The sequence below is a fragment of the Monopterus albus genome, unplaced genomic scaffold, assembly GCF_001952655.1.
Source record: "Monopterus albus unplaced genomic scaffold, M_albus_1.0 scaffold257.1, whole genome shotgun sequence".
Lineage (NCBI taxonomy): Eukaryota > Metazoa > Chordata > Actinopteri > Synbranchiformes > Synbranchidae > Monopterus > Monopterus albus.
The window spans coordinates 542,254-567,122 of NW_018128137.1; the positions used below are offsets into that span (position 1 = coordinate 542,254).

The following is a 24,869-nucleotide window of genomic DNA, read 5'->3' on the forward strand; positions in this document are numbered from 1 at the left end:
CCGTTGTTTTGTTTGCTTCACACAGATAGGATGTCGGAAATGGCAACAGGGTTTTCAGTGCTGTGGTGGCGATCTCAGGGTATTCTGTCATGACTTTAATCCAGAACACCGACAGAGTTGTTGTCTCGAACATACTTTTAAGGCCGCCGTCATTTGCGATCTCCAGCAGTTGATCTTCTTCTTGCACAGACCTGCTGGATTCACCTGGTTTGTTGACAAATGGGTTGCGGATCCATTCCTTGGCAGTTCGTGGGTCCTTTGTGGTTGGGAAGTAGCGCTCGAACTCTTTTAAAGGCAAAGACAGGTGATCGTGCACCAGCTGGGAGAATGAAGGCTCAGGCTCAGTCTCATCCAAAATCCCCGCTAATGTTTGAAACATGTCCAAAATGCCTCTGTTGACGCGCCGTCCCCACAAATCCAGTTTGGCTTTAAATGCAGCTACTTTATCTGCCAACTTGAAGACAGTTGTCATTTTCCCCTGAAGTGACAGATTAAGTTCATTGAGCAGGCTGAATATGTCCACAAGTAAGCCAGTTTTGGCGCTCAAGTGACCGAGATGTAACCGAGAGAATGCGGTCATTTTTCAAAATAAAAGATCGTTCAGACTTAGATAATAAATAAAACGGAAATAATTAATGATTTCTTGTACGGCCCGGTACCAATTGATCCACGGACCGGTACCGGTCCGCGGCCCGGGGGTTGGGGACCACTGGTCTACAGCACAGATGACCCATTGTTCAGTTGCCACCTGGAAAATCACATCACAACACACACACACACACCTGGTTTTGATTACATTTAAGCAGGCAGGAGTTAACCAACTCATGCCAAATGACCAATAGGATTACGAAGTGTTGAGTATAGTACCTCTGTCCAGGGCGGAGCAGCCCAAGAAGATAAATGTATTGTTAAAACATAAGTCGGATCTCCTGCGGGAGCTCTGTCTCTCTGAATCCAGTGCTGTAAAGACTTTCTTGTAATCAGACTTTCAGTAAACTTTGTTGATTTTAAACTGTCCTCTCCTGTCGTCACTTCTCGTGCTTCCAACAAAAGAACTGGGTTAATTTCTAACAACTGTATTAGCTAAAACACATTTGAGCCAATAAATGGAATGCCATTTATTTTTCTGATTTTAGGAGTACTACATAAATCCAAGTTATGCCGCTAAATGCAGTCCTCTCAATAAACAGAAGCAGAACATGTCCGGTGTTCAGAATCATCAAAATAAAGTAGAACTAAAAAATATGACCATGTCAAAACCAGCGTTATCAGGTTCTCATAGGTCACCTGCTTGTTTTAGAATTGATTTTATGATGTAGCATTTAAGGCCCACAGAGTATCTGTAACAGATTTTCTTACAAACTTTGGTCCAATAGTTTTAAATCTCTTCACAAAACACATTTTTATGTGTAAAATGTATCAACCTAAATCATTTTGTCTTCTTAATTGCTATATTGATCTTAAATAGAAAAACAAATAAGATGCAACTTTCTCTTGAAAAGTGCTACAGGAATACCATCAACCTCAACCTACCTTCGTCGGAGGTCCTCTGCAATGGTCGCACGGCAGCTGAACAGGTAGGCCCGCAGCGACTGAAGCTGCTGACGGAGACGTAGCACAGTGCTGAGAGGCTCACAGTGCTCATACAGACAAGGGTTGAGCTGCTGGATGTCCAGCAGAGGTTCCTCATACACAAACTCCAGGAACTCCTTTGCCTGTTTAGACACCTGGAGGAGCACATCAGACTCTACATTAAGAACAACAGATACACAAGGGATGATACCCAACAATTGTATGTTCCATGATTAAATGGATGATGTAGGGATAAGAAAAGATTCTGGTTTATGTATAGAGTAAGCAAACAAAATATTATATTATGTTTTAATCTATGACCTGCAGAAATGCTGGTATCTGGACAGAGTCAGGCCAGCTCTTTCCCCGTTTCCAGTTTTTATGCTAAGCTAAGCTAACATCTTGGCTCTCAGAAATGAGAATAGTATCAGTCATCTCATATAACCTTCAACAAGACAACAAATAAATGGATAACCTTTTGAAATATCAAACCATTTCCTCTCATCTGCAGAATTCTGCACTGGAATCAAGAACAATGATATTTGATTTTGGCGGACATTCAGACTAAGACCAACCCTGCATTAATATACGTGAGAGCGTATTGTCTCAGATGGGTTATAGTTCAGCGAGTCTGAAGGTTTATCAGTTGCAAAAACACTGCACAGCGGTTTATAATAATCAGAGACAGGATTTTACAACTATGTAAAGTCATTACAATGGCAATTACTTTACCTTTCACTGTGACAATCAAAAGGTCAAAAGAGTAAATTCCACCCTCGTGATATAGCAATTCACATGATGGCAAAGATAAGACTTACTAAGTGGAATCTAGATGGACAAGAATTTATTAAAACAGGTTAACTTGAAGACCACATGAAACGAGGACTTGAATATCCTGGAAAACTGTCACTCTGTCTCATGCAAACATGCATCTTAAGACCCGCAGATACCCAGTGGATGCTCCAGTCAGTCAAAATAAGAAACAGCTGGCATACTAAATATGTTGAGATGGTGCATATGTTCATAAAATGTGTGTGTGCTTTCCCACCTTGTGCTTGCTGGTGTCCCAGTTGTGCAGCAGCCGTGCTGGGATGAGAAAGGAGTTGTCCTGGTGGCAGCTCTGGCAGTAGTACCAGCCACTGTAGCAGCACACCTTAGCTTTTCCTCTGGACAGACCGACTGGACGCTGACAACCTGAGGAGAAATTCATTAATTAAATATGTGTGTGCTTACATATTACTAATAGATTTAATGTACCGCATGATGGTCTAGCGTGCCTGAATGTCTCTGTAATCACAAGGAAACCAGTTAAACAACTTTAAGTGGAATTTTAAACAATCACAACCATCCTCTATCATGATGTGAAACGAGAATGTATTATCTCTGACTTATTGGACACACAGCATGTTATCAACAGATGTTTCAGCAAAGACATCCATATGTACAGCTCTAAGTGTCCATTTACTGGTCCTAACTGGCTGATTAGCCCTAAAGTATTGCACAGCTCTTGGTGTTAACCTTCTGTTGGAGGGGGCAGGGACCACCTGATCAGTAGAGCACAAAGGCTGCTGAGCATATACCTTGGTGTTAATAAGTGTCAGTTTATTGCCTCTCACTAAATTCCACACTAATCCAGCCAAGTAAACCTGTAGATAATAAACAAGATAGACTAAGTTTAAAAGGAACCCTGCCACTACCAATAAGGTAAAAAGTTGTATCATGACCTATCGCAACAGGCCAAAATGATTAGAGAACTGTAGGGATTTTAAAGGGTATAATTTCCTACTTAGTTTTTGCAGCTGGCATAGAATACATGCACATCATACAAAGATGGAAATGGACAGAATGTGAGCTCCATAATCGCTGCCAAAGACTGATAGAAACATGGCAATTATTTTCTTTATGAACAGCAATGTTTCCAAAACATCACTCATTCCATTTGTGGTGTTAACATTATTTTTAAAAAATGTAAAAATAAAAATTTGCATTGAGAAATAAAGAAAAAACTCAGAATCCGATTTATAAAACAAAATACAGTATTATCGAAAGACTTTATTGATCCTCGGTGAGAAATTGATCAGCTCCCCAACAGTACATCAAATTATAAGCCTACAACATTGTTACCAGCTGCAACATTAAAATGATGTACACAATAAGGCGTCAGTAATTATAATCCAAATAATAAATGTCCCATTCTACATAATGAGTGCTTTTGAGTAGAGATGCTAATACTCAAGTACTTATGAAAACATTTTATTCCAGGGCTTTTACCTATAACAGTATTTTAACACTGTGATTCTGCTACTGCTTCCACAACTACATAAAAAACAGTGCAACACTGTGAATGTCTCACATGAGAGAGTGTCTAAAATCGTTGCACTATTATCACCATTTTTAAATAAGTAATTAACGTTCCTCTTTGTGACAGCTGGTTTTTCACCCTGCCATTGAGTGTGGTTTTTAGAAAGAAGCTATAAACACTTTTGTCTTTGGTAATAAAAACTATATTTAAGTGTTTGCATGCTGCATTTCTGTGGTTTGACACCTGGTTAAATGATCAATCTTTATATCTCAGGTCAACAAAACAAGCCCTGGTGTTTAGTGGAGCTTAGTGGATTCTTTATGTCTGTGTCTTAAGGCTATGGCCAATTTCATGATGAGCAATTTTATCATGATGTGTCATTTACTGAAGATGAATGAAATAGCAATAGCACAACATTTGTTTTTTGGGAGGAATCAAATCAAATCAAATCAAATTTTATTTGTATAGCGCCAAATCACAACCAAAGTCATCTCAGGACACTTTACAAACTAAGGTCTAGACCTTACTGTTATCAATATTATTACAGAGTGAAAACCTAACAAATCCCCCTTGAGCAAGCACTTGGTGACAGTGGGGAGGAAAAACTCCCTTTAACGGAAGAAACCTCCGACAGACCCCGGCTCTTGGTGGGCGGCCTTCTGCCTCGACCGGTTGGGGTGAGTGGATAGAGGAGAGACAAAAGAAGAAAAGCAACAAGACACAACAATCAAACACTGATCAGGTCGATGTGGCTGGTGACTGCTCATCAGAGACGTAGAGCTCCAGGGCCAGGGCAACCTGCAGAAAGGTACAGGGAGAGAGAGAGGACACACTACGGGAGAGACACAAAGTTAGTAATGTGTAATGGTGGCATATAGAAGCATAGGGAGAGAGAGGAGAGGGAAGGAGAGGAGAGGGGAGGAGAGGAGAGCAGGAGGGGAGGGGAAAGAAAATCAGAGCATCATGGGGCCCCCCAGACGCCTAGGCCTATAGCAGCATAACTAAGGGAAGGCTCAGGGTCACCTGATCCAGCCCTAACTATAAACTTTATCAAAAAGGAACGTCTTAGGTCTAATCTTAAAGGTAGAGAGGGTGTCCGCCTCCTGAACTGAGACTGGGAGTTGGTTCCATAGGAGAGGAGCTTGATAGTTAAAGGCTCTGCCTCCCATTCTGCTTCTGTGGACTCTAGGAACCACAAGTAAACCTGCACTCTGAGAGTGAAGTGCTCTGTTAGGATGATAAGGCTCTACGAGGTCTTTATGATACAATGGAGCCTTGTTATTAAGGGCTTTGTATGTTAGGAGAAGGATTTTAAATTCTATTCTGACTTTTACAGGGAGCCAGTGGAGAGAAGCTAATATGGGAGAGATATGATCTCTCTTGCTCGTTCCTGTCAGTCCTCTGGCTGCAGCATTTTGGATTAACTGGAGGCTTTTTAGGGAATTATTGGGACATCCTGATAGTAAAGAGTTACAGTAGTCCAGCCTGGAAGTAACAAATGCATGGACCAGTTTTTCAGCATCACTTTGAGACAGGATGCTCCTGATTTTGGCGACATTGTGCAGCTGAAAGAAGGCAGATCTAGAGACTTGGTTTATGTGTGATTTAAAGGAAATATTCTGATCAAAGATGACTCCAAGGTTCCTCACAGTAGTACTGGAGGCAAGAGCTATGTCATCTAAAGTAGCTATATGATTAGACAGGAGAAGCCAGTAAGATTTTTTTTTGTCCACTCCCATCCCAAAACTCCTGAAATCATATGTGCCTCCTTCAGTATATTCAGATGTGTAATATCTTACTGATAGCTCACATCAAATACATCTTCAAATATTAATATGCCTGTCTGCCGGAACCTACTTGTCAAATTTATCTAAAGTGATCCCTTAGACAACAGAGCCTTGGTTCTTCCAGTAGTCACAACAGAGCAGACAAAGTGTTTAGTGGACCTAAAGAACAAACAGATCCTCAGCTCTGATCGGCCTGATAGCTACCCCACTGTCTGCTTTGTCTTCTAGACTCTTTAAAGTCCATACTTCATCCAAACACCTGGATCTGGTCTACAATCACACGCACAGACAGTTCAGTGCCACGGTACAGTGGTGGGTGTCCCTTATCCACACAATCTCATAAGAAATGGGGCCTGGAGGAAAACAGCAAGTGAAGGAAGGCAGAGAGGAAAAGAAACATGAGATTGTTATCTGGGTTTCTTAAAACAGAGGCCTGCATTTCTTCAGAAGAAAAGAGAAGCAGCATAGAGGAGGAAGAAGGATGTGTGTCAGTGGTGCTTCAATACAAGAAACAACACACACTGAAAGAGGGAAATTTAAAAAAAGAGGTTAATGAAAGATAGGAGAAAGAATTGAATGAAAGAGGAGATGACTGAGATCAAACAGGGACAGACGAAGGCAAAGAAGTTAGTCCAGCTCCTCTTCTATTACAGAAAAGAACCTGAAATCTGAAAATACAAACAATGGTCTAATCAACATGAAGAGCTGCAGTCCAGGTTTATGTGAGCAAAAGAAAGTAACTAAACCACGGTAGTAACTAAAAGTCATTTAAACTATCAACTAAGCTGTTGATTTATTTTGAGATTAGTGGTTAATTCTTCTGTATGTAAAAGGTGATTAAAAAAACTTTCACCCTACAAACGTCATTGAAGCACAGCATGCCAAAGGTGGCAGTAATCTATAACTATCACCCCTTTGCACAGTTTAAAGAATGAATATTTGATTTTGTTTGGTTGAAATGATTGCTTGTGGATAAGATGGAAAAAAGACAACCACAAAGTCTTATCTTCTTGAAGGACACATGATCGAACACATATGTGGAACTCAGACCTAGATAGGCTAATTACAGCACTAAGCTCATGCAGTTGTTGGGGTGGATGCTCTTTCAACAAACCACACTCCAGTGGTTGGGAACCAGCGCAGAGGGGACGGTCATCAGTCAGAGAAACACTGTGTCACTTCGAGGAAACATCTGACCGCTGGACTGGCTTCCTGGCCAACTGTGACCTCAAATTTGGCCTGTTGCTGCTGGGACCAGTCTGAAAACACTTGCACACGAAATAACAGCCTTTAACCTTAACCTCAAATGTTATATAATGACTACAGGAAGAGAACACATATACACATGGTGGAAAATGAACTCTATAATGTTCTCTACAGAGAAAAACAGCCAGTCAAGCCACATCGCACAATATGGGACCATGAGAGAACGCAAACAATAAAATAACACCAAGCATAGAAATGTGATGCTGACCTGATCCTGACCAAAACATCAACAATCAAGAAGCAAAACAACCTCAGACCAGAGAGCGCTCTGCAGGAATTCTCAAAGATGTGCAGAGAAGACATTTAAGTAGAGTGAGCCGACAAGGACAGATGTTTCCACCGTCAAATAAAAAATAATACAGCATCTGTTTGCTCCTAAATTGTATGATATGCTTCATTATGCAATTGAGTCATGAAATAAAATATGTACTGTAAAAAAGGATGTATAATAAGCATAATACATGTATAATAAGTGGACGTCCAACATCAGGACCATCACCAAGAAGGCACAGCAGAGGATGTACTTCCTGCTCCAGCTCAGGAAGTTCGACCTGCCCCAGGAGCTGCTGATACAGTTCTACAGAGGAATCATCGAGTCTGTTCTCTGCACCTCCATCACTGTCTGGTTTGGCTCAGCAACCAAACAGGACAAGTACAGACTCCAGCGAACAGTGAGGACTACAGAAAAGGTCATTGGTGTGAGCCTGCCCTCCATGGAGGACCTGGACACCTCATGGGTCAAGAAACTGTTTGAACTCCTCCCCTCTGGACGGCGTTACAGGTCACTGTGCACTAAGACAACCAGGGACAGGGACAGTTTCTTCCCTCAGGCTGTCGCTCTGATGAACACTTAACCAGTGACCATATGACTGGACAATAACCCTCAGAGCAACACCTGTAAATATACCTTGTACAGATTATAGAGACTTGTACAGGTCTCTAGTTCTGAAGTACTCTATTTTATCCCTATTTATCTCATTTCAATGAACATTCCTTGTTGTCTGTATTGTTTACTGTCTGTTTACACTGCTTATTCCGCATTGTTTGCACTGTTTGTTGATGTTAATACTGCTATTTTGTTATATTACACAGCCTTATGCTGGTTTACTGTTTGCACATTGAGAGCCGATGTACCTGAGTCAAATTCCTCGTGTGTCCGTCACACCTGGCCAATAAACTGATTCTGATTCTGATTCATATGCTGTATAAGTTGGTAAAGTATACACTCAGTGCCGACTTAATAATGTACACCAATACAATCCTATAGCTGTCCTGCCTTAAAGTCTACTTTATGATGCCTATTCATGTTCAGAGTGTCAATTCAACAATCTGTTTATTACTAAGGTCATAATTAGCGGTGGTGTTGTATTAAATTGCATTCTTTTTAGAGCTGTTTCTAATATTCTGCTCCCTCACATATGTAAGTTTGATGGCATTCAGCACATCATGACATTTGACTATGAGATAGACATACAATTTACACCTCGCTGACAAGGACAACAAAAGCTTACTATAGTAAAGGTAGTATTTCTAGCAGAGCAGGTTGCAATTCATTGCACAGGTGTCCCTATTAAAGTGACCTTTGAGTGTAAGTAAGTACAAAAAATGCAGGGGTTAATCGATGAATCTGTCAATTGACATTAAACAATGTTCACAGTTCACTATTTTGGATTTTTTTAACCATTTCCCCAAAATACTACTACAACCCCCTTTTCTTCATATTAGGAGCAACTATTAATACTTCATGCAGCGAAATACTTCCTCTATTATCAACGGCTTTCAGTAACAACTGCTGTCTCTACTTGTCTCTGATCTTTTATAGGTTTTTCAGGGATGAAGAGAAAGAGGGACAGAGGCAAAGATGAATGGGAATTCAAACGTAGCTCAAAGGTCTACCGATTGTACTGCGGCTCTCTGTAGTGAGAGAGGGTCACTTTGACCTGCTCAGGGTGGGCATACGGTGGAGAGAGAGAGAGAGAGAGAGAGACATGGAGGAACAGAAAGAGAGAGAGAGATGACATCAGGGCGAAAAGGGGCTCAGGCTTTCATCTGCCCGCCGCTGGTTCAAACCACCACAGCTCTGAGAGGACACTGGTGTGTGTGTGTGTGTGTGTGTGTGTTATGTTCATATGTGTGTGAATTAAAACTGAAAAGACAAGAGAAGTGTTTGATGTATCTTATTCACAGTGACCAAACACTCAAATGAAAATGTGCACAAATGGCGAGTACTATTAGTAAGACAGTGCGTGTGTGTGTGTGTGTGTGTGTGTGTGTGTGTGTGTGAGAGAGTTAGAGAGAGAGGGAGAAACTGTCAATCTTTTCATGTGAGTCCACCTCCTACTTCCTCTCCTCCCTCATATCTAATGATTCACACTTCACTCGCAGTCCCACTGTCCTAGAGATTCACAGGGGGCCTGAGAATGTGCTCCAGTGAAACGACAGGGGTCACCAAACCTGGGGACACACTCTGTAGAATGTGTGTGTGTATAAGGGGTGATGAGGAGTCACAATCCTCAAATGAACACAAACTATTTCCTTCAAAAGGAATTCAAAGTGAAATAACTCCCATGTATGGATGGATGTTGCATGCATATGCAAGGAGGAGACAAGTTCAAAAACAAATCAGTGTAAAATAAAGCAGCCTATTGAACATTAGGTCACCATCATCAAGAAATCACAGAAGATTAAATGAATGCATGTGATCAGTTCAGCTTACTGGGCTCTATAATTATTTAGAATTTAATTTCCAAAGGTGTCTGCACTAAGATATTACACATTGTCTAATAAATCAAGTGAAAATGGAACAGGCCGTGGTGTCAATCAGCTATACTAGCCCCGCCCTTCTGTTGTTATTCCAGCTTCTCTACCTTGTGTTTTCAGAGCACAGTCCAGTAAATTAGCCCCCGCCTGCCACCTAGCCAAGGTTATGAGAATTGTTTTTCAAACCGTGAGCAGTCACTTCAAACAGCCAGTCATGGAGGACCTCTCAGCAGCTACAAGTCTGAAACAGTGCCAGACCAAAGAGGTCACGTTCTTTTGCACAGAGAGAGTGGGACAAAGAAAGAGTAAAGACCAGGGTTAACATGGGTTTGGCTTTTTTGAGATGGAGAGTGTTAAAAGCAGCCTAAGGACTCAGATTCGATCCAGATCTGTTATTCTTCCTTCTGGATGTTAGCATTCTAAAACTAATGTGTTTGATTTAGTAACACTAGTGACCTAGCATGGTCATGATTTAATCCTTTTTGAGTTTTCCATGTGAATTCATAGACTTTTTATTTTAAAAATCATTAGAATTTTGTGACACATTAGCAGTAAACAAAGCTCTCTGCTGTACTGACACGTGTACCTGTTACCAGCTCACGCTAGCTTCGGACTGGTGGCTGCATTTTGTACAGTTTGTCGCAACCAGGCACCTGTAGTTAACGTTGATGTTAGGAAAGAGGACACGATGGAAGGGGCAAAGCGCGGTTAGGAGTGGCTTATGGTGTCGGTTTGAGTCTCACTGGACCCTCTAGGCTGAAAACAAATGGGTAGAACAGCTTTAAATAAGACTAAGAGCCAGTGAAATAATATTGGACAGCAAATATGTAACATCATGTAACAAACTGCATCATTACATATTTTGGTGACACTGACAAATCAATAGAGCTGCAACCAATCATCTATATTAGCTCAAGCAGTCCAACACCCAGCAATATCCAGTTTACAATTAGATTAATCAGAAACAAACAATAGTACATTTATCACTTTAGAGTAACTGGAGTCAGGAAATATTTGTGACATTTGATTGGTGTATAAAAAATGAATTATAAACAGCATGTTTATTGTGTTTCACTGATTCAATATATCTCGCTCTCCTCTCCATGTGACCAGTATTTCCTTTGAGAGCGTGCTAGAGGCCATGTCTATTTGTTCAGCACAGAATAATTGAGGTGTAATAAAAAAAAAACTGGCCGAGTCTCAATAAAAAGGACCTGGCAGGCTACCAAGGAGAGGTGAGAGCCAAGGGAGGGCAGTGGGTATGAAAACAGTAAGGAGGGAGATAGGTTGTCCACATTCTCATTATAAAGCTGGTGAAGGTGAGACTTGTTTAAGTAACCTATAAAAACATAAGACCTCTAACCTTGCTGAGTAAAAATATCAATTTAAGGCCTTGGATTTAAGGAGTTTAAAATATTTTTTCAGGAGCTGCTAACTACCACTGCAGGAGACTAAAGAAGGGATACAGTAGGGCAGAGGGAGACCAAATGAACGAAACGCCGTGGGTCTGAATGAAAGGACAGACATGAACGGACTGAGTGAGCAGAGGTGTGCTTTGTATAGAAAATGGACGTATCCAGCTGTCCCTCCCATCCAGCTCTACTCAGAAACCCTTCAATCAAACAACTACGACCAGGCCTGACCAGTGTAGCATCCGCAGGCCGCTTTCATTCGCTCTCATTCATTCATTCATTCATCCATTTTTCCTCTCCTCCAGCGCTTTAAGCCTACCAATTATCATCAGTTGCCCCCAAACGGCCTCTGTCCTTGTTCCTGTTTCAGCTGGCCTTTCAAACAGCCCTGCATTAACAAGCCAGTTGTTACACATAAAAAGGGAGGTGAGCGGTCATTATTCAAAGCTCTCCCAGAAGAGAGAGAGGAAGCCCACGTTTCGCACCCAGGGAGAGTAAAAGCACTGCCTGCTATTTATGGGGCTGTCCAAGGGCCCGGGATGGGGGACTAATAGGAATAATAATAAAGGCTGTAATGGTGCTGGATATGAATAAAGTTGAAGACAGGAAAAGGTGGAATCACTCAAAGAGACACCATCCTTCATACACCTGTTCAACAGGATATCATTATTTAAATTAGAATGTTTGAGACCTTTTTCTGCTCTGTATCAAATGTGAAAGCATAAAAGAATATTTTAACATTTGGGGAAATACTCTTAAATCACTTTCTTGCTGAGAGTTTGATAAGATTAATACCATTCTCTCTATGGTACAGATGGGTGACATCTTAAAGGAAAATCCTGAATAAATGAGTGGAAATTAAAAAATACAGGAGTCACCAAGTCATTTCTTGATTATTTGATTTATCTTTTTATTTAAAGAATATCAAGAACTGGGACTTTCCAGGGTCAAAGGTGGTGTCCTCAAATGTCTTGCTTTGTCCGGCCAACAAACTCAAAGATATTTGTTTATTACCATTTTTGACAAAGAAAAACATCAGCTCCTCATATTAAAGAAGGTGAAACCAGGAAATGGTTATTTGTGCTTCGCATTAGCTTCCAGTTAATATTCCATTAATGAACTGCCTAATGGTTGCAGGTTTCTGTTATTATATGGCTTAATAAATATTAAAAAATCCGTGTTGTGCAGTTTTGTCATTTGTCTGTTTGAAGCTGTAACAGTTACCTTAGCTTTGCACATGCAGTGGAAATAGTTATAGCCTGGGTCTGTCAAATAGTAACAAAATTCACCTGTCAGCACCTCTGAAGCTAATTGTTGTATTTTCTGACTTGAAAGCAATATTGATCTTTTCATTGAACGCTCACCATGAATGTGAGCTAATTTCCAGAACCTATAATTAAGTATGCAGAATATTTTACTTAAGCTGGTCTGTATGTCTCCCTTAACTATCATGCAGCATAACCTCATGGGTTGACACGAACCATCCTACTGAGCTTTTCCATTGTATTTTTCTGTGTCTGTCTCTGTTTAGAGGAAACACACAATCGCAGCTGGGCAGAGGGAGAGCACAGGACGTGAAGTATCGCTTCACAGCTCAACAATCAGCCAGTTATACAGAGATGGATGAAGCAGTTTATCGAACAGCTGTTGAACAAGCAGAACATAATAGCATGTTCCAAACTGAACGAAGCAGCATATATATTGGCATATTTAGCAGGTTTGATACAAATCAAGTTTACACCGGTACGTACCGACACCAGGAAATAACCCTATGTTGTGCACAAAAGTCAGACACTGACAAAGGCTTTCACAATCTCCTGTCTACTTACTTGTTATATGATTCCAACTACAAGCTAAATAAATGAAAGCATTTCAACCATAAATAGTGTTAAAAACACACTTGGGTACTGTGTGACAAAGTTTAGCTTTAAGCAGAGGAGCAGAGGACACACACTTTACCCTCAACTCGTACCGTAGCTGTAACGTGCTGCTGCTGGCGCCATTCAGTACTTCAGTGTTGTTAGCCGTTTGCCTTAGCTTGTTAGCCTGCGGCTATTGTTTACCCTCAGGAATCACCATAATGATAGCTGCATGTGTTTGGCACAGACACTGTTCTGTATTACACTCATACCACACGCACAGCTTTTGATATAATCAATGGATTTTTTTTAAATGTATATTATCTGTATAAATGTGCTGGTGACCTACAGCTTATTCATTTGAAAAAAATATATATACACAAATAAAAACCAACAATATCAGGCAATAAACCATTTTATGATGTTGTAAAGGATCAGCTAAATAAAGCCAATGGGAGGATTAAAATGCTTTACATTAATGTGACCGGCCTGTCTGACCTGTAGTCTCCACATAGGAGCGTTCACTGGATACTGAAAAACTGAAAGGTTCGATTCATGTTGCCTGGTACGAACCTGTACATGTTCCAGGTAACCATAAGAATCGAACGTCCCAGCACTAGAACCCAGACTTTGTTTATGAATCGTGTGACCAAAGTGAACATAACTCAATTAGACCAACAGCACAGAGGAAACTGAGGCTGGTAGCATTAGTTTAATTGTTCTCATTATCAGGTCATTTAATCCAAGAGTGTGTGTGTGTGTGTGTGTGTGTGTCTGTTTTTAAATCTCACCTGCACATCTGAAGCTCTGAGCAGTGAGCCCCTTCTCCACAGCCAGACATGTGAGAATACTGAGGAAACTGGTGGTAACTGACTGCCGCTTCGCTCTCTGGGCCTCCCGCTGCCTCCTCTCTCGGGATGGCTTCGATCTCAACAGCACTCCCTGCAGGCCTGGAGCTCCCTCTCCCAGTTCTCCTCCTCCTTCTTGTGCAGGCTTCTGTGCTGCAACTGTCTGCTGCAAGGCTTCCACCCATTGCTGGGCCTTCAGCCGACTGTCTGCCCGAAGTTGGAGTACCTCTTTGGGGAAAGCTACTTGGAAACACTCCCCTCTATTCTCTCCGTTCTCTGGTTCCTGACTTTGCTGCACAGCCAAGCAGGAGACCAGGGAGTACTGGAGGACAGGCTGAGACACTGATCCACGGCCTTCAGTAGGGAAGGCCTTGAAGGTGGATCTGGTCAGGATAAAGGTAAAGGCCTGCCAGTTGTTCTGATCCATCAGCAGGTGGAGCAGACCAGCTTTGATGACATCTTGGCAGCGTTGGGTGAAGAGAGGCAGGGTGGTGGGTCTGCTCAGGACACCAGAATTAGCCTGGAGTGATGCCTCTGCTGAGGTAGGGGTATCGCTGTCGCCATCAGGCATGGTGTCGAGCCCCGATGGAGAAGGCGACGAGGAGGGTGACATGGGTGCAGGAAACTTGGCGGCCTGCTGGTTTTCTGCTCTGTACTTACACTGGCGGTTCTCCTGCCTCACAGGTCTGGCTGCCTGCACCTTCTCCCACATCAGCCGTCTCCACTCCATGGCCTCCCATTGGTTGGCCACCCTCAGCTGGAGACGCATGCTGTTGAAGAATAAAGCCTGGAGCGTTCGTTGATCAGCGGACTGCATGATCTGGCCGGGCTGGCTGCAGGGCGCTGGTGCGATGACGCTCTGGCAGTGTGACAGCGAGTAGGCGGTGCCCAGCTTGCGGTTGGCGCTGCTGTCTAGAGTGTAGAGCCGAAGCTCGCAAGGTGTCAGCTCAACATGGCAGGGTGTCCAGCGGCCCCGGGGCCCCTCTCGCTGCTCCATCTCACCCTGCTTCACCACACTGCTACTGCTGCTTTTCTCAGCTGGACAGAGAGAGAAATAAGGCACAGACTGATGTTGGTTCAGGACAGTTACATGTGAGACAATCTGTTTATTTAGAGTTTAGAACACCTCCCCACTAGCCAACCAGTCACAGGTCAGCTGATCTTCTGTGGGAATCAGATTTTTAAATCTGTTGTTTTGAACAGGTGACTTCACCAAAGAGCATGGTCATCGCTAAGCATAAAGGAACATTCCACTCAAAAATGCACCAAAAACTGTTGAATATTAAATGTTCACCCCTGTGGGTGTAAGCAGCTACAGTTTTTGGATGAAGTGTTAATAGTGCTTCCCACCTATGTTTCTGTTACCGTCCTCCTCTCTTCCTGGTGGTAAAGGTTTCATATCTTCTCTTTTTATTTATGGTGACTTTGTTGTTTGCCTTGTTTTTAGACAATAGGTCTGATACAGAAATGATGACAGAATGACATTCATATTAAATATGTTTACAAAATGCACAGGAGTAATCACTGCTGTATTTTAATGTGAGGTTTCAAGAGTATAACAAGCAACAGCAAAAACAACTTTCTCAAACTTCCCCCATACAGAGGGCAGCAAGCTGACGGCCACAGGCTGCACATTAAGCTCCATTTGATAATTTTCACAGTACTAAACACTTGTATTTATTTTTATATATAACAACTTACAGACAGCTAAATACTTTGTTCAGCATCACCTTCAGCTCCACAGAGAGCCGACATTAAGCTCTTAACAGCCTGGACGTGCTCTTAAGGGCCCCTTTGAACACTCTTAAGATTGATCATTACTGGGAAACGGAGCCCTGATCTTTTATGTTAAACTGTTATGTTACACTGTGATAAGGTTTGTGATATCAGCTGGTTACTGCTTGTTCCACTGTAACACACTGCTGTCTCAAGCCATCTTTAGCAAAGAGGGTTCAAATCAAAACATCTAGACAAACTATTCCATCCACTTCTACGCCATAACTCTCCTGATCAATCCGTATATTCAAAATGATCATCCCTTAGCCCCCAAATTGCCAAACATGCTACCTCTGGCAGAGCTTGACAATGACAAACACACAACAGTAGGAGACTTAGTGTATTTAGCTCTGCTATGGAGAACCGATGAGTGTTTGGAGCATAAGGAGCAAAGTGCATTGTGCTGCAGAAGGGATTTCAAAGCTTTTGGTCCTGACTGACTGTAACTACCATCCAACATGAAGTCACCTTTAAAGATAACAGCCAAGGAGTGGTTGATAAGCAGCTGACATTCTGTGTGGATTGCTCCTTATTGCAGTTCCTCTACAGCTTGTATTCACACTATAGAAGGTTTTTGGAGGTTTCAGAGCACACTTGGGTTCTTGTACTGTAAAGTAAAAAGCTCCACTTTCCTAATCTGAAGGCTGGAGGTACACCCTCTCTCTGTTGTGGCCTTTCCTCTCCATTCTCCCACAGTCTGCTGCTCAGGAGGTTTGTTTTACTCTCATTTCTGTCTTTCATCTCTTGGAGTCACTCTCCTCCTCCTGTGATTATGGTGTGTTTTCTCCTTGATTAAGGAAGGTTCAGACTCAGGTGAACAACAAACATGACCTCTGCTGGGACACAAAACTGGGCCAGCTTTTATTTTGAGCTGTCCTACTGAACAAAATGTTTCATGCACAACATACTGTATTACAGAAATTGCCATAAGATCCATTAATAAAAAGGAAATGCTGCAGGTACATGGAATAGTTCAGCCACAAGAAAATTTGGTATTGTAGCAAAATGTCACAGCTACAAACAGAAAATGTCCAAGTGTTTAAACCACTGCATAACGAAAACTTCACCTCTATGCTCAATTCTTCACTAATAAAAGGAAGTGAAAGAGACGCCCGTTACTCAAAGCAGAAAACAAAAACTGGAAGCAGTAGTGTGAATCCAGTGTGGGACAGATGAAGCTATGGACTGAAATCGGGCCTTTGGATTCAGGGTCCCTCGTCTCTGGAACAACACGCCGCCTCTCTTACTGTGTTCAAATCTCTCTTGAAAACCCTTTTTAAAATAGACTTGAATGTCTTTATGGTTGTTTATTTATGTTTTTTGTGGTTCTGTTCTGTTCAAATATGTTTTTACCTCACCAGTGGTTACTTATTTCTGGTTTTATGTGTTTGTAAAGCACTTTGTAACTCGCCTTAGAGAAGTGCTATATAAATAAAGTTATTATTGCTCTGTAAGGTGTCTGCAAGTGAACTGTACCGACTTGTATGAACATCAAAATAAGACAATCATTGTTTAGACAATATTATAATCTATTATATTTCAATCTGTATCTCAGACCTACTTCACATTGAAAGTTATTGAAATGATGCTGAAACATTGGTTATGTCTATAAAAAACTGTTTTGACCTGCAAATCTATTCTAACAAGCGTCACATTTTCACCCCCCATCAACCATCCTTACAAACTGATTTAATTTCAAATCCCCACCAGAAGCAGATGTTGAATTTTGTTTCTCTAATAGAGAACCATGCTGAAGCCTTCAAGAAGGAGAAAGGAACAGCTAAATCCTGCAGCTCCTGTTAACTAAAGGCTGGTGAGTCAAGTGCGTCAGCAATCTTATTACAACAGCAGCAGACATGGCGTCGCTCAAGGTCTCGGACTTTGCATGTTAATAAACCTTTTGCTAAAGCAACAAATGAATATGCAAATAAGTTAAGCAGAAATCAGGTTTGGCTGATTGGCAGTGTTCACGCTTGGGAGGGTCGAGATGAGAATGGGGCACTGTGGCGAGGAAAACCGCTCTGTTCCATTAGCCTTCATCTTCACCTGCTAGATTTTGACATTAGACTCCAGTTATAGTCTAATATACACCCAGAAGTCTTCAACAAGACTCAACAGCTTCCTCTCAGTGCTGAAGACTCTGGCTCACTACCAACGCCCTCAAGCCGATCAAGACGCAAACCTCTGCTAGTCTTAAACAAGCAACCGTGCTGTTTTAGAATCTAACAGAGTGCCACGGTTTCCAAAACCCAAATAGACTACAAATGAAAAAGCAGGAAAAGGCACCTGAAGGAACATATTAGTACACCATCCACCTGTTCAGTGTCACAAAGTGGGCTGAACCTATCCCAGCATGCACTGGGTGAGAGGTACAGTAGGGTTCACAGTACACAGGAGATGGGGCCCTTTTAACACATCATTCCCAAAGCTTATGGTTTCAAAAGTAATTGGACAGACATGAAGTCCAATTAAATCATTATCTTTAATATTTGGTGTAACGTCCCTTGCAGTCAGTGCAGTCTTTGTCTGACTGTATCTGGTGATGCTCTCCCAGGGCTCCATCGCAGCTTCCTTTTGCTCTGACCAGAAGTCCAAGAGATATTCAGTTTGCAACAGAACTGAGAAAAGCAGCCAATGCCTGCATTTATAATTGCCAGAACCAGCGAATGGCATGTTTGTTCAACGACTTAAACATTTTGTTTTTTGGTTTTTGGTTCTGTTGCTTGACTAATTGATTCATTTAAATAACTCTTTCAATGCAAGTAACATCAGCAACTGCAGAATCAGATTTTTATTTTTCCACATACTGCCACATGGGAAAACTGTGTTGTTGTACCAACAGCAAACAGTGTCTTGTCATTCAGAGGATGACTACTATCTGATTAACTGTTATGGTTTAAAGTCTGTTGTGTAAATCTGGCTGATGACACAACTTAGTGTTTTTACAACTCACATTACACTCACAGCTGGATTAAGAGGTGCATATTTTCACAGTAAAAGTTGTGATCAAAGGCTGCTTTCTTATGTGAATCTTGAATTTGTATGAGCATAAACTAGTCAAGGAATGTCTGCTAAAAATGTGTAAGCAATACCAGAATTATTAATTACAAGAATCATAACCTACTGTACAATACTGAATACAGCCTTCAGAACCCAGTAGACAATGTTATGAGACACCAAATAGTTTTAATAAAAGCTGTTTGCCTCTATACACCCATGTATATTGAGTATATAATAACCATCATCATTTCCATTCACCATCTAAACATCCCCAGCTGTCTCTAATGGAAAAGCAAACACACCACTTTTTTCCAATGTGAGTGAAGAGACACAGCGAGGCTGAGCTAAATTATGCTGCCTTCTACTTATTATCACCCTTTTCCTAGGTCTCTCCTCTCAGTACACATGGAGCCAAACTAAATAGCTTGATGCCTTTTCACACATATGCTAATACTAAATAATCCTGCCAGTGTTAGGAGCTGGGTAATTGGGTTGCCTCTTCTCTCGCCTCATTTGAGTCCATTTGCTGACAGGATTACAGGCTATTATCCCTCAGGATCCTTTAGGATCTCCTTAGGCCTTCAGATGGCCAAAACACACAAACAAATGGTTTGTGTGTGTGTGTGTGTGCTTGTTGGGCTCTCCTCCTGAATACTGACTGTCATAGCACAGCTGTGTCATTTCAAGTTATCATCATCTTCTGTCATTATTGCTTTCTCTGAGGATGCTTCAACATAAGTACAGCATATACCCTGATCTGCAGCACAAATACTCCATGGACTTCTGTCCTACCAAAGCCTCTCAAAGGCTGAGGAAGCTTTCCAGTGAAGGGACAGTTGATCAGAGCATGAGAGGAGGAGGAGGAATGTGTGTGTCTGTTAGGTAGCAGCTGAATTTCTGGCTACAATTTTAAGATATTTTAGATTTAATGAGTTGGTTACCTGGGGACCAAAGCAACAGCAGCGCTTCACGCCACAGATGCCCAACTAGACAAATCCAATGTAGCTAAAGGGTCAGGTCACACAAATTAGAAAAGCTGCTCTCCTACCTAGCTCTAGTGATAGCTTTACTGAGCATCATTTTTGTTTTATTTCTCAAGTTTGAAATATGATCTCAGTAGCCTATGTAACAAACATATGACATTAACTGAGAATTTGTTTGGCCAAACATTTTGAACACCTCGATCCAAACCTTGTAATAAGGACAGGCAATGTGGATAAAATGTTAAAGTGCAGTATGTAATGTTATTAAAGCTGAAACTAACCCTTATTTTCACTAGCAGTTAATCTGGTGATTATTTTCTTGATTAATCAATAAACTATTGGGTCAGAAATTATGGCAAAATGCTCATCACAATCTCCCAAAACCCAAGGGTAATGTCATCAGGTTGTTTTGTCCACAGACCACTCCAGAATCTAACAATATTCCATTTACTATACTGTAAAAAAATGCATCAAACCCTCACAAATGACAAACAGGAATCTGGGAAACATTTCTGTGTAAAAAGAAAATGACTCAACTGATTAATTGGCAGCTATGTTGATTAAATTTTACACTGTGATATACATGAATATATATTGTGCTATAGTACATTTATTTAAATAATCATAATTAAATACCTAGATTATTTTTCATGTAGGACTCACGTATTTCCATAAGGGGTTAGTACTATTTATTGTCACAATGGCTTAACACATCAGGAGATGTTATATAAATTAAACGATAGCGAACTGAGTTAGAGTAAAATTTCTAACAATTTAAACATTTTGATCATCTCACAGTTTTAAATAACCCACTTAAAAATAAAAATCACCCTAACACCACTTCTAGTTTCCATTAGAAAATGCTGACAACTAATTAAAGGAAAAAGAAAATACACCAACAGGAGTGACTGTCAGAATCTACACACTATAAATGAATTTAGCGCTTACACAAACCACATACCGCCACATAGATCAGACAGTGCAAACTCTCATCACCCACTTTCTATATCACACACTGACTCACAGGGGATTTTGAACTCACTCTCTTGCCGGTGGTTGACGATCATGTTCTTCAGGGTGTTGCAGTCCACAGTGGGCAGTCCATTATCTGTCAACGCAGATGGCCGATAGTTGACGTCTGACCTGGACCGGTTGTGTCCCTTTCTGAAGGCTGAGTTGGATGAGGAGTTTGCAGTGTTGTTGGTGCACTCCTTGGTGTGGGCTGCCAGGTCATTGGTGGAGCGTGCTCGGCTTCTCTTGCCATGCCTCGGGCCCATCCCCAGCCCCAACACACTGAGGTTGTCGGCCCAGGCCAGGCCTAAGGGCCCCACCTCCAGCTGTTCTCCAGCCAGCAGGCTCCACACACCACTGGAGGTCAGCTTCCCCAGTGCAGCACTGGATACCTCCTGCAGCTGTTTAGGCTGCCACGGAGGATGGAGGTTCCCTGTCTGTGCTTGGCTTTGACCTTGGCCTTGTAACCCATCCATGCAGTGAATAAAGTCCTCTGTGGCCTCCAGGGCCGGGCTGACATCTCCCACCATGTCGAGTTGCTCAAGACCCTCCATGGCTGTGTCTTGCCCTGAGATGTCAATCTCAACTAGATGGTTTTCCAAAATGGGCACAAAAACCACGTTAGCAGCATCCACATGTCCAATAATGTCACCTGTCAATTAAAAGTCTTTTAGGTATGTGGACAAGCTAGGAAGAGGTGAAGGAGATCCAAGCAGCCGAGGCCTGCCTAGGAACAGGGCCTTCTTCCACGGTTCCAGTCTTCCTTTTCAATGGTTTCTGCCTCCTGAGGGAAAGCTACTTTACTGCAGCTTCATGCCAGAGCTAAACAAGACTGGCAGCAGCCAGGGACTCTACACATCCAGCCAATTTGGGTGAGAAGCTAGGATGCTTAGCCAGATAAACACACTTTGGCCCACAAGCACATTAAAATTCCACTGTTCAGCTGTTAATATCCAGGGGCTGGATACAAATTCTGGAGGATGTGAAGTCAAAATCAGCTTTGTTATTTGAAATCTTTGGCCTGTCAGGTGCCTGTGGGGTCATCAGATGGAGACTGCTTACAGCCTGACTGTAACAAAGGGAAGAGAGAATGAGGAAACAATAAAAAGGAAGCAGGCTGAACATAAAGGCTATAAACACAGCTGACAGTAAAAATACAGTGACAAATTTAACACAAACTCTTTTTCCAGGCACTTGGTTAAAAATGAAAGAGAGATTTTACCAAGAGAAAAGTCAGACAGGAAGATTCTGAAGCCTCAAGTTTAACAACTTCAGGCATCACACTGCCTACCCACCTACAGCATCTGCGTCCCGCTGATCCCAAAGCACAGATTCATCCTCAGCAAACAGAAACGCTCATCCTCCCTCACATGTCCTGATGAAATAATACTCGACTTCCTCCTCAGCTGCTTATCACCGGACTGAGAAGGCAGAGGATGTAGGCCTGGGTGGGGTTTGCATCCATCTGCCTGTCTCTTCTCATTCTCTCTACTCCTCCATCTCTCTCTCTCTCTCTCTCTTTCTCATTTGTGCCCTCTCACTCTCATTGATTTTTTTCTGCTCATCCAAGCTTTTACTTTTCTCAACATGTTAATTATTTAAAGACCATTACATCACTGCATCAATTCAATTTCCAGTCAGCTGGATGATGTACTGAATAATTACAAATTATCCATGTTAATTACTGGAGATAGAAAAGAGTATACTATCGCAATGCCACAGTGATTATGCTGAAACAAATTGGTTTTATTTGGGCATTTATTAGCTTATATGCATTATGCTTACACATGTAATCCACACAACTGGCTACCAAGACATTTTGTGCTTATAAACAGTACCAACATTACACTGAAACAGCTGACCCACTTGTCTCTTTTAGTGTCAAAGAATCTATTTCTTTTTAACTTACTTTCTAGTTAAAATCTATTTCCCATCTCATTCCATTAGATGGCAAACAAAAAACTGAAGCTGAGATACAGAGGTGAAAAAACTGTATCACTACATGACATAATGTTATCCATGTTATTATGTGTGTCAGGATAATAAAGGGTCTAAAAACTATCACAATTAAAACTGAATATGTTACAGTTATTCCATTTAGATTCTCATTAATTTCGCTAAATTATGAAACAGTTGCAAAAACACAAGGGTAGCACATTTGCAGACAGTAGTACTGATCACTCACACTGACTAATTCAGTCCATTCTCAATTTAACACCCTGTATAAGCCATATAGCAGCATATTTACCATGACATCATCTGCCTAGTGATACAGCAGTGACCTAACTGAGCATCATACCATCATCTGCCTACTGATACAGCAGTGACCTAACTGAGCATCATCACCATCAAGGTTAGTTACTCATCAAACACCTTACTGAACTTGTGCTGACTCACATTCTGTCAAGCAGATACAACCAACATTAGCTGGGGAAGCACCGATTGGTGTGCATTTGATCAGCGATGAAGTAAACTCCACAATTAAGGACTGAAATAATGGTTTGTGTGGAATATTACCTGGCAACTGTGGTTATTAGAAGGAAAACAGTAAAATGATCAGAAATCAAGAAGTGACTTAACTGATTCTGTTCATTAAACATTTCCCTTAAGGTTCACTCTCACCACTATTGTCTGAATGAGTACATTTTACTGGTTACATCTAACTTAGCCTGACAATCAGACTGGACTGCCATTTCATTTCACTTCATTGTGACAAAATATGAGATGTGGGCCGCAATTCAGAGGTCTGTGACAAGACAATGTTGACTAAGATTTTGTGCAGATGTGCCACAAAATGTATTTTTATAAAGTGACTGTATCTCACATGGTATTTTAGCCTGAGCGATAAATAAACCCTACTAAAAAAAATAATAGAATTTCTGTTTAATAAATGGAAAAAGTACTGTACATAAAACAAAACTATAGGGTGGGGGCCACATTCTGATTCCCTGGCCCTAATTTGTAACAACATTAATATGAGAGCATAATATAATTAAGATGAAAAGCTTATCAATAATGTAGTCATCAATAAAGTTTTGAACATCAGTTAATTAATTAACAAAAAATACTAACAGCATTATTTTTTATTTTTTAAAGGATCCTCCCTATTAGTGCCTAAAACGTTTGCACAGTACTGAATACAAACACTGTTTTTTGTACGTGTTTCTGTTTAAACAGTAGCCTGTGTAGTGTCTTAAAGCTTTTATCTTGTGTTTTACTCCGTTTTAATGCAAAGGAACAACATAGCTGTTTCTGTACCTGAAATATAAAGCTTGAATTTCAGTACAATGCAAAATATTAATTAAAATTTCAAACCTCGGGGCCGTTGTTTATATGCGCCTGCCTCTGTCCTTCATCTACAAATACACAGTCAGCATCTCTGCAGTAAACACTGACAGAGGTGAAGCCACGGTCAGCCTTTCGGTTAGCTCCAGTAACTTGCTAACATCAGCTAGCCCGTTAACACATCCCATGTATCACGACATACATGTGGTGGTTGAAATTCATAATATCGGCTAACCGTTCTGGCAGATAGATGAATAAGGCCTGTTATCCCCAGCTACTGGGATGTGAGCCGGGAGTAGTTAGCTAGCAGCTAACGCTAGTCTCTCTCCATCCTTGAACTATGTAATTATAATACAAAGTAAACCTGTTCTCTTACTCAAACAATACTTATCGTGCACCAGTGAATCTGTGCTGGAATTGTCTTGTGGTAAAAATGGTGTAGCGCAGAAGTTGTAAAACCTGACTCGAGACTCACCTTACTGTGTTTACCATTATGTCATTTGCCAGTCCGTCAGCGATAAAACGCTCTACGTGCAACTGAGGCTACAGTATAATGGTTCCGAGTAACGTTTGCATATTATACTTATACGCACTGTTATTCGTCAGTTACATCCACCACTTGAGAAAGACTTTCTTCTTTACTTACTTAGGTACAAGAAACAATACTATAGTGTAGAAGTGCATATGAAAACAGTTGTATTTATGAAGGAATCGGGTCTCATATATACAGTACACATCACATTGTTTTCCAAAATATTTTTTGATTCTTTTGACAATTAACAATTTTAATTTCAGGGCAGCATTTTTTATTAAAATTGAATAACATGTTGGTAATATGCCGAACCAATTTTGTGTTTTTTTATGTCTATTCTTCATTTTATTGCTATATGTAGTTAGAATGAGCCAAAGGCTGCACAGGGATCAAACAATTTTACCAAATTTTACCAATTTTTTACACTTTCTCAACACCTGTTTTCTGTCTTATTAATGAATTCTGCATTAAGCCAA

The 24,869-nt window shown here is 41.2% G+C and overlaps 1 protein-coding gene across 6 annotated transcripts in view; it reads right to left on the reverse strand.

The window, feature by feature from the left end:
- Nucleotides 1-24,415, reverse strand: part of plekhm3 (pleckstrin homology domain containing, family M, member 3) — a 56,133-nt gene extending 31,718 nt beyond the window's left edge. Inside the window, exons 1-6 of one of the 6 annotated variants that reach the window (XM_020621296.1) lie at nt 23,892-24,195; nt 21,872-21,997; nt 20,590-21,645; nt 13,750-14,844; nt 2,621-2,766; nt 1,534-1,727 (exon numbers count right to left, since the gene is read on the reverse strand). In XM_020621296.1, the coding sequence (XP_020476952.1) occupies nt 1,534-1,727; nt 2,621-2,766; nt 13,750-14,844; nt 20,590-21,130 (1,976 nt within the window). In that variant the 5' untranslated portion in view covers nt 21,131-21,645; nt 21,872-21,997; nt 23,892-24,195. Of the gene's footprint in view, nt 1-1,533; nt 1,728-2,620; nt 2,767-13,749; nt 14,845-20,589; nt 21,646-21,871; nt 22,309-23,891; nt 24,196-24,237; nt 24,314-24,336 lie in introns of those variants that run through there. The other 5 variants (XM_020621297.1, XM_020621300.1, XM_020621295.1 and 2 more) reach the window with 5 other exon arrangements.
- Nucleotides 24,416-24,869: the final 454 nt, after the last annotated feature.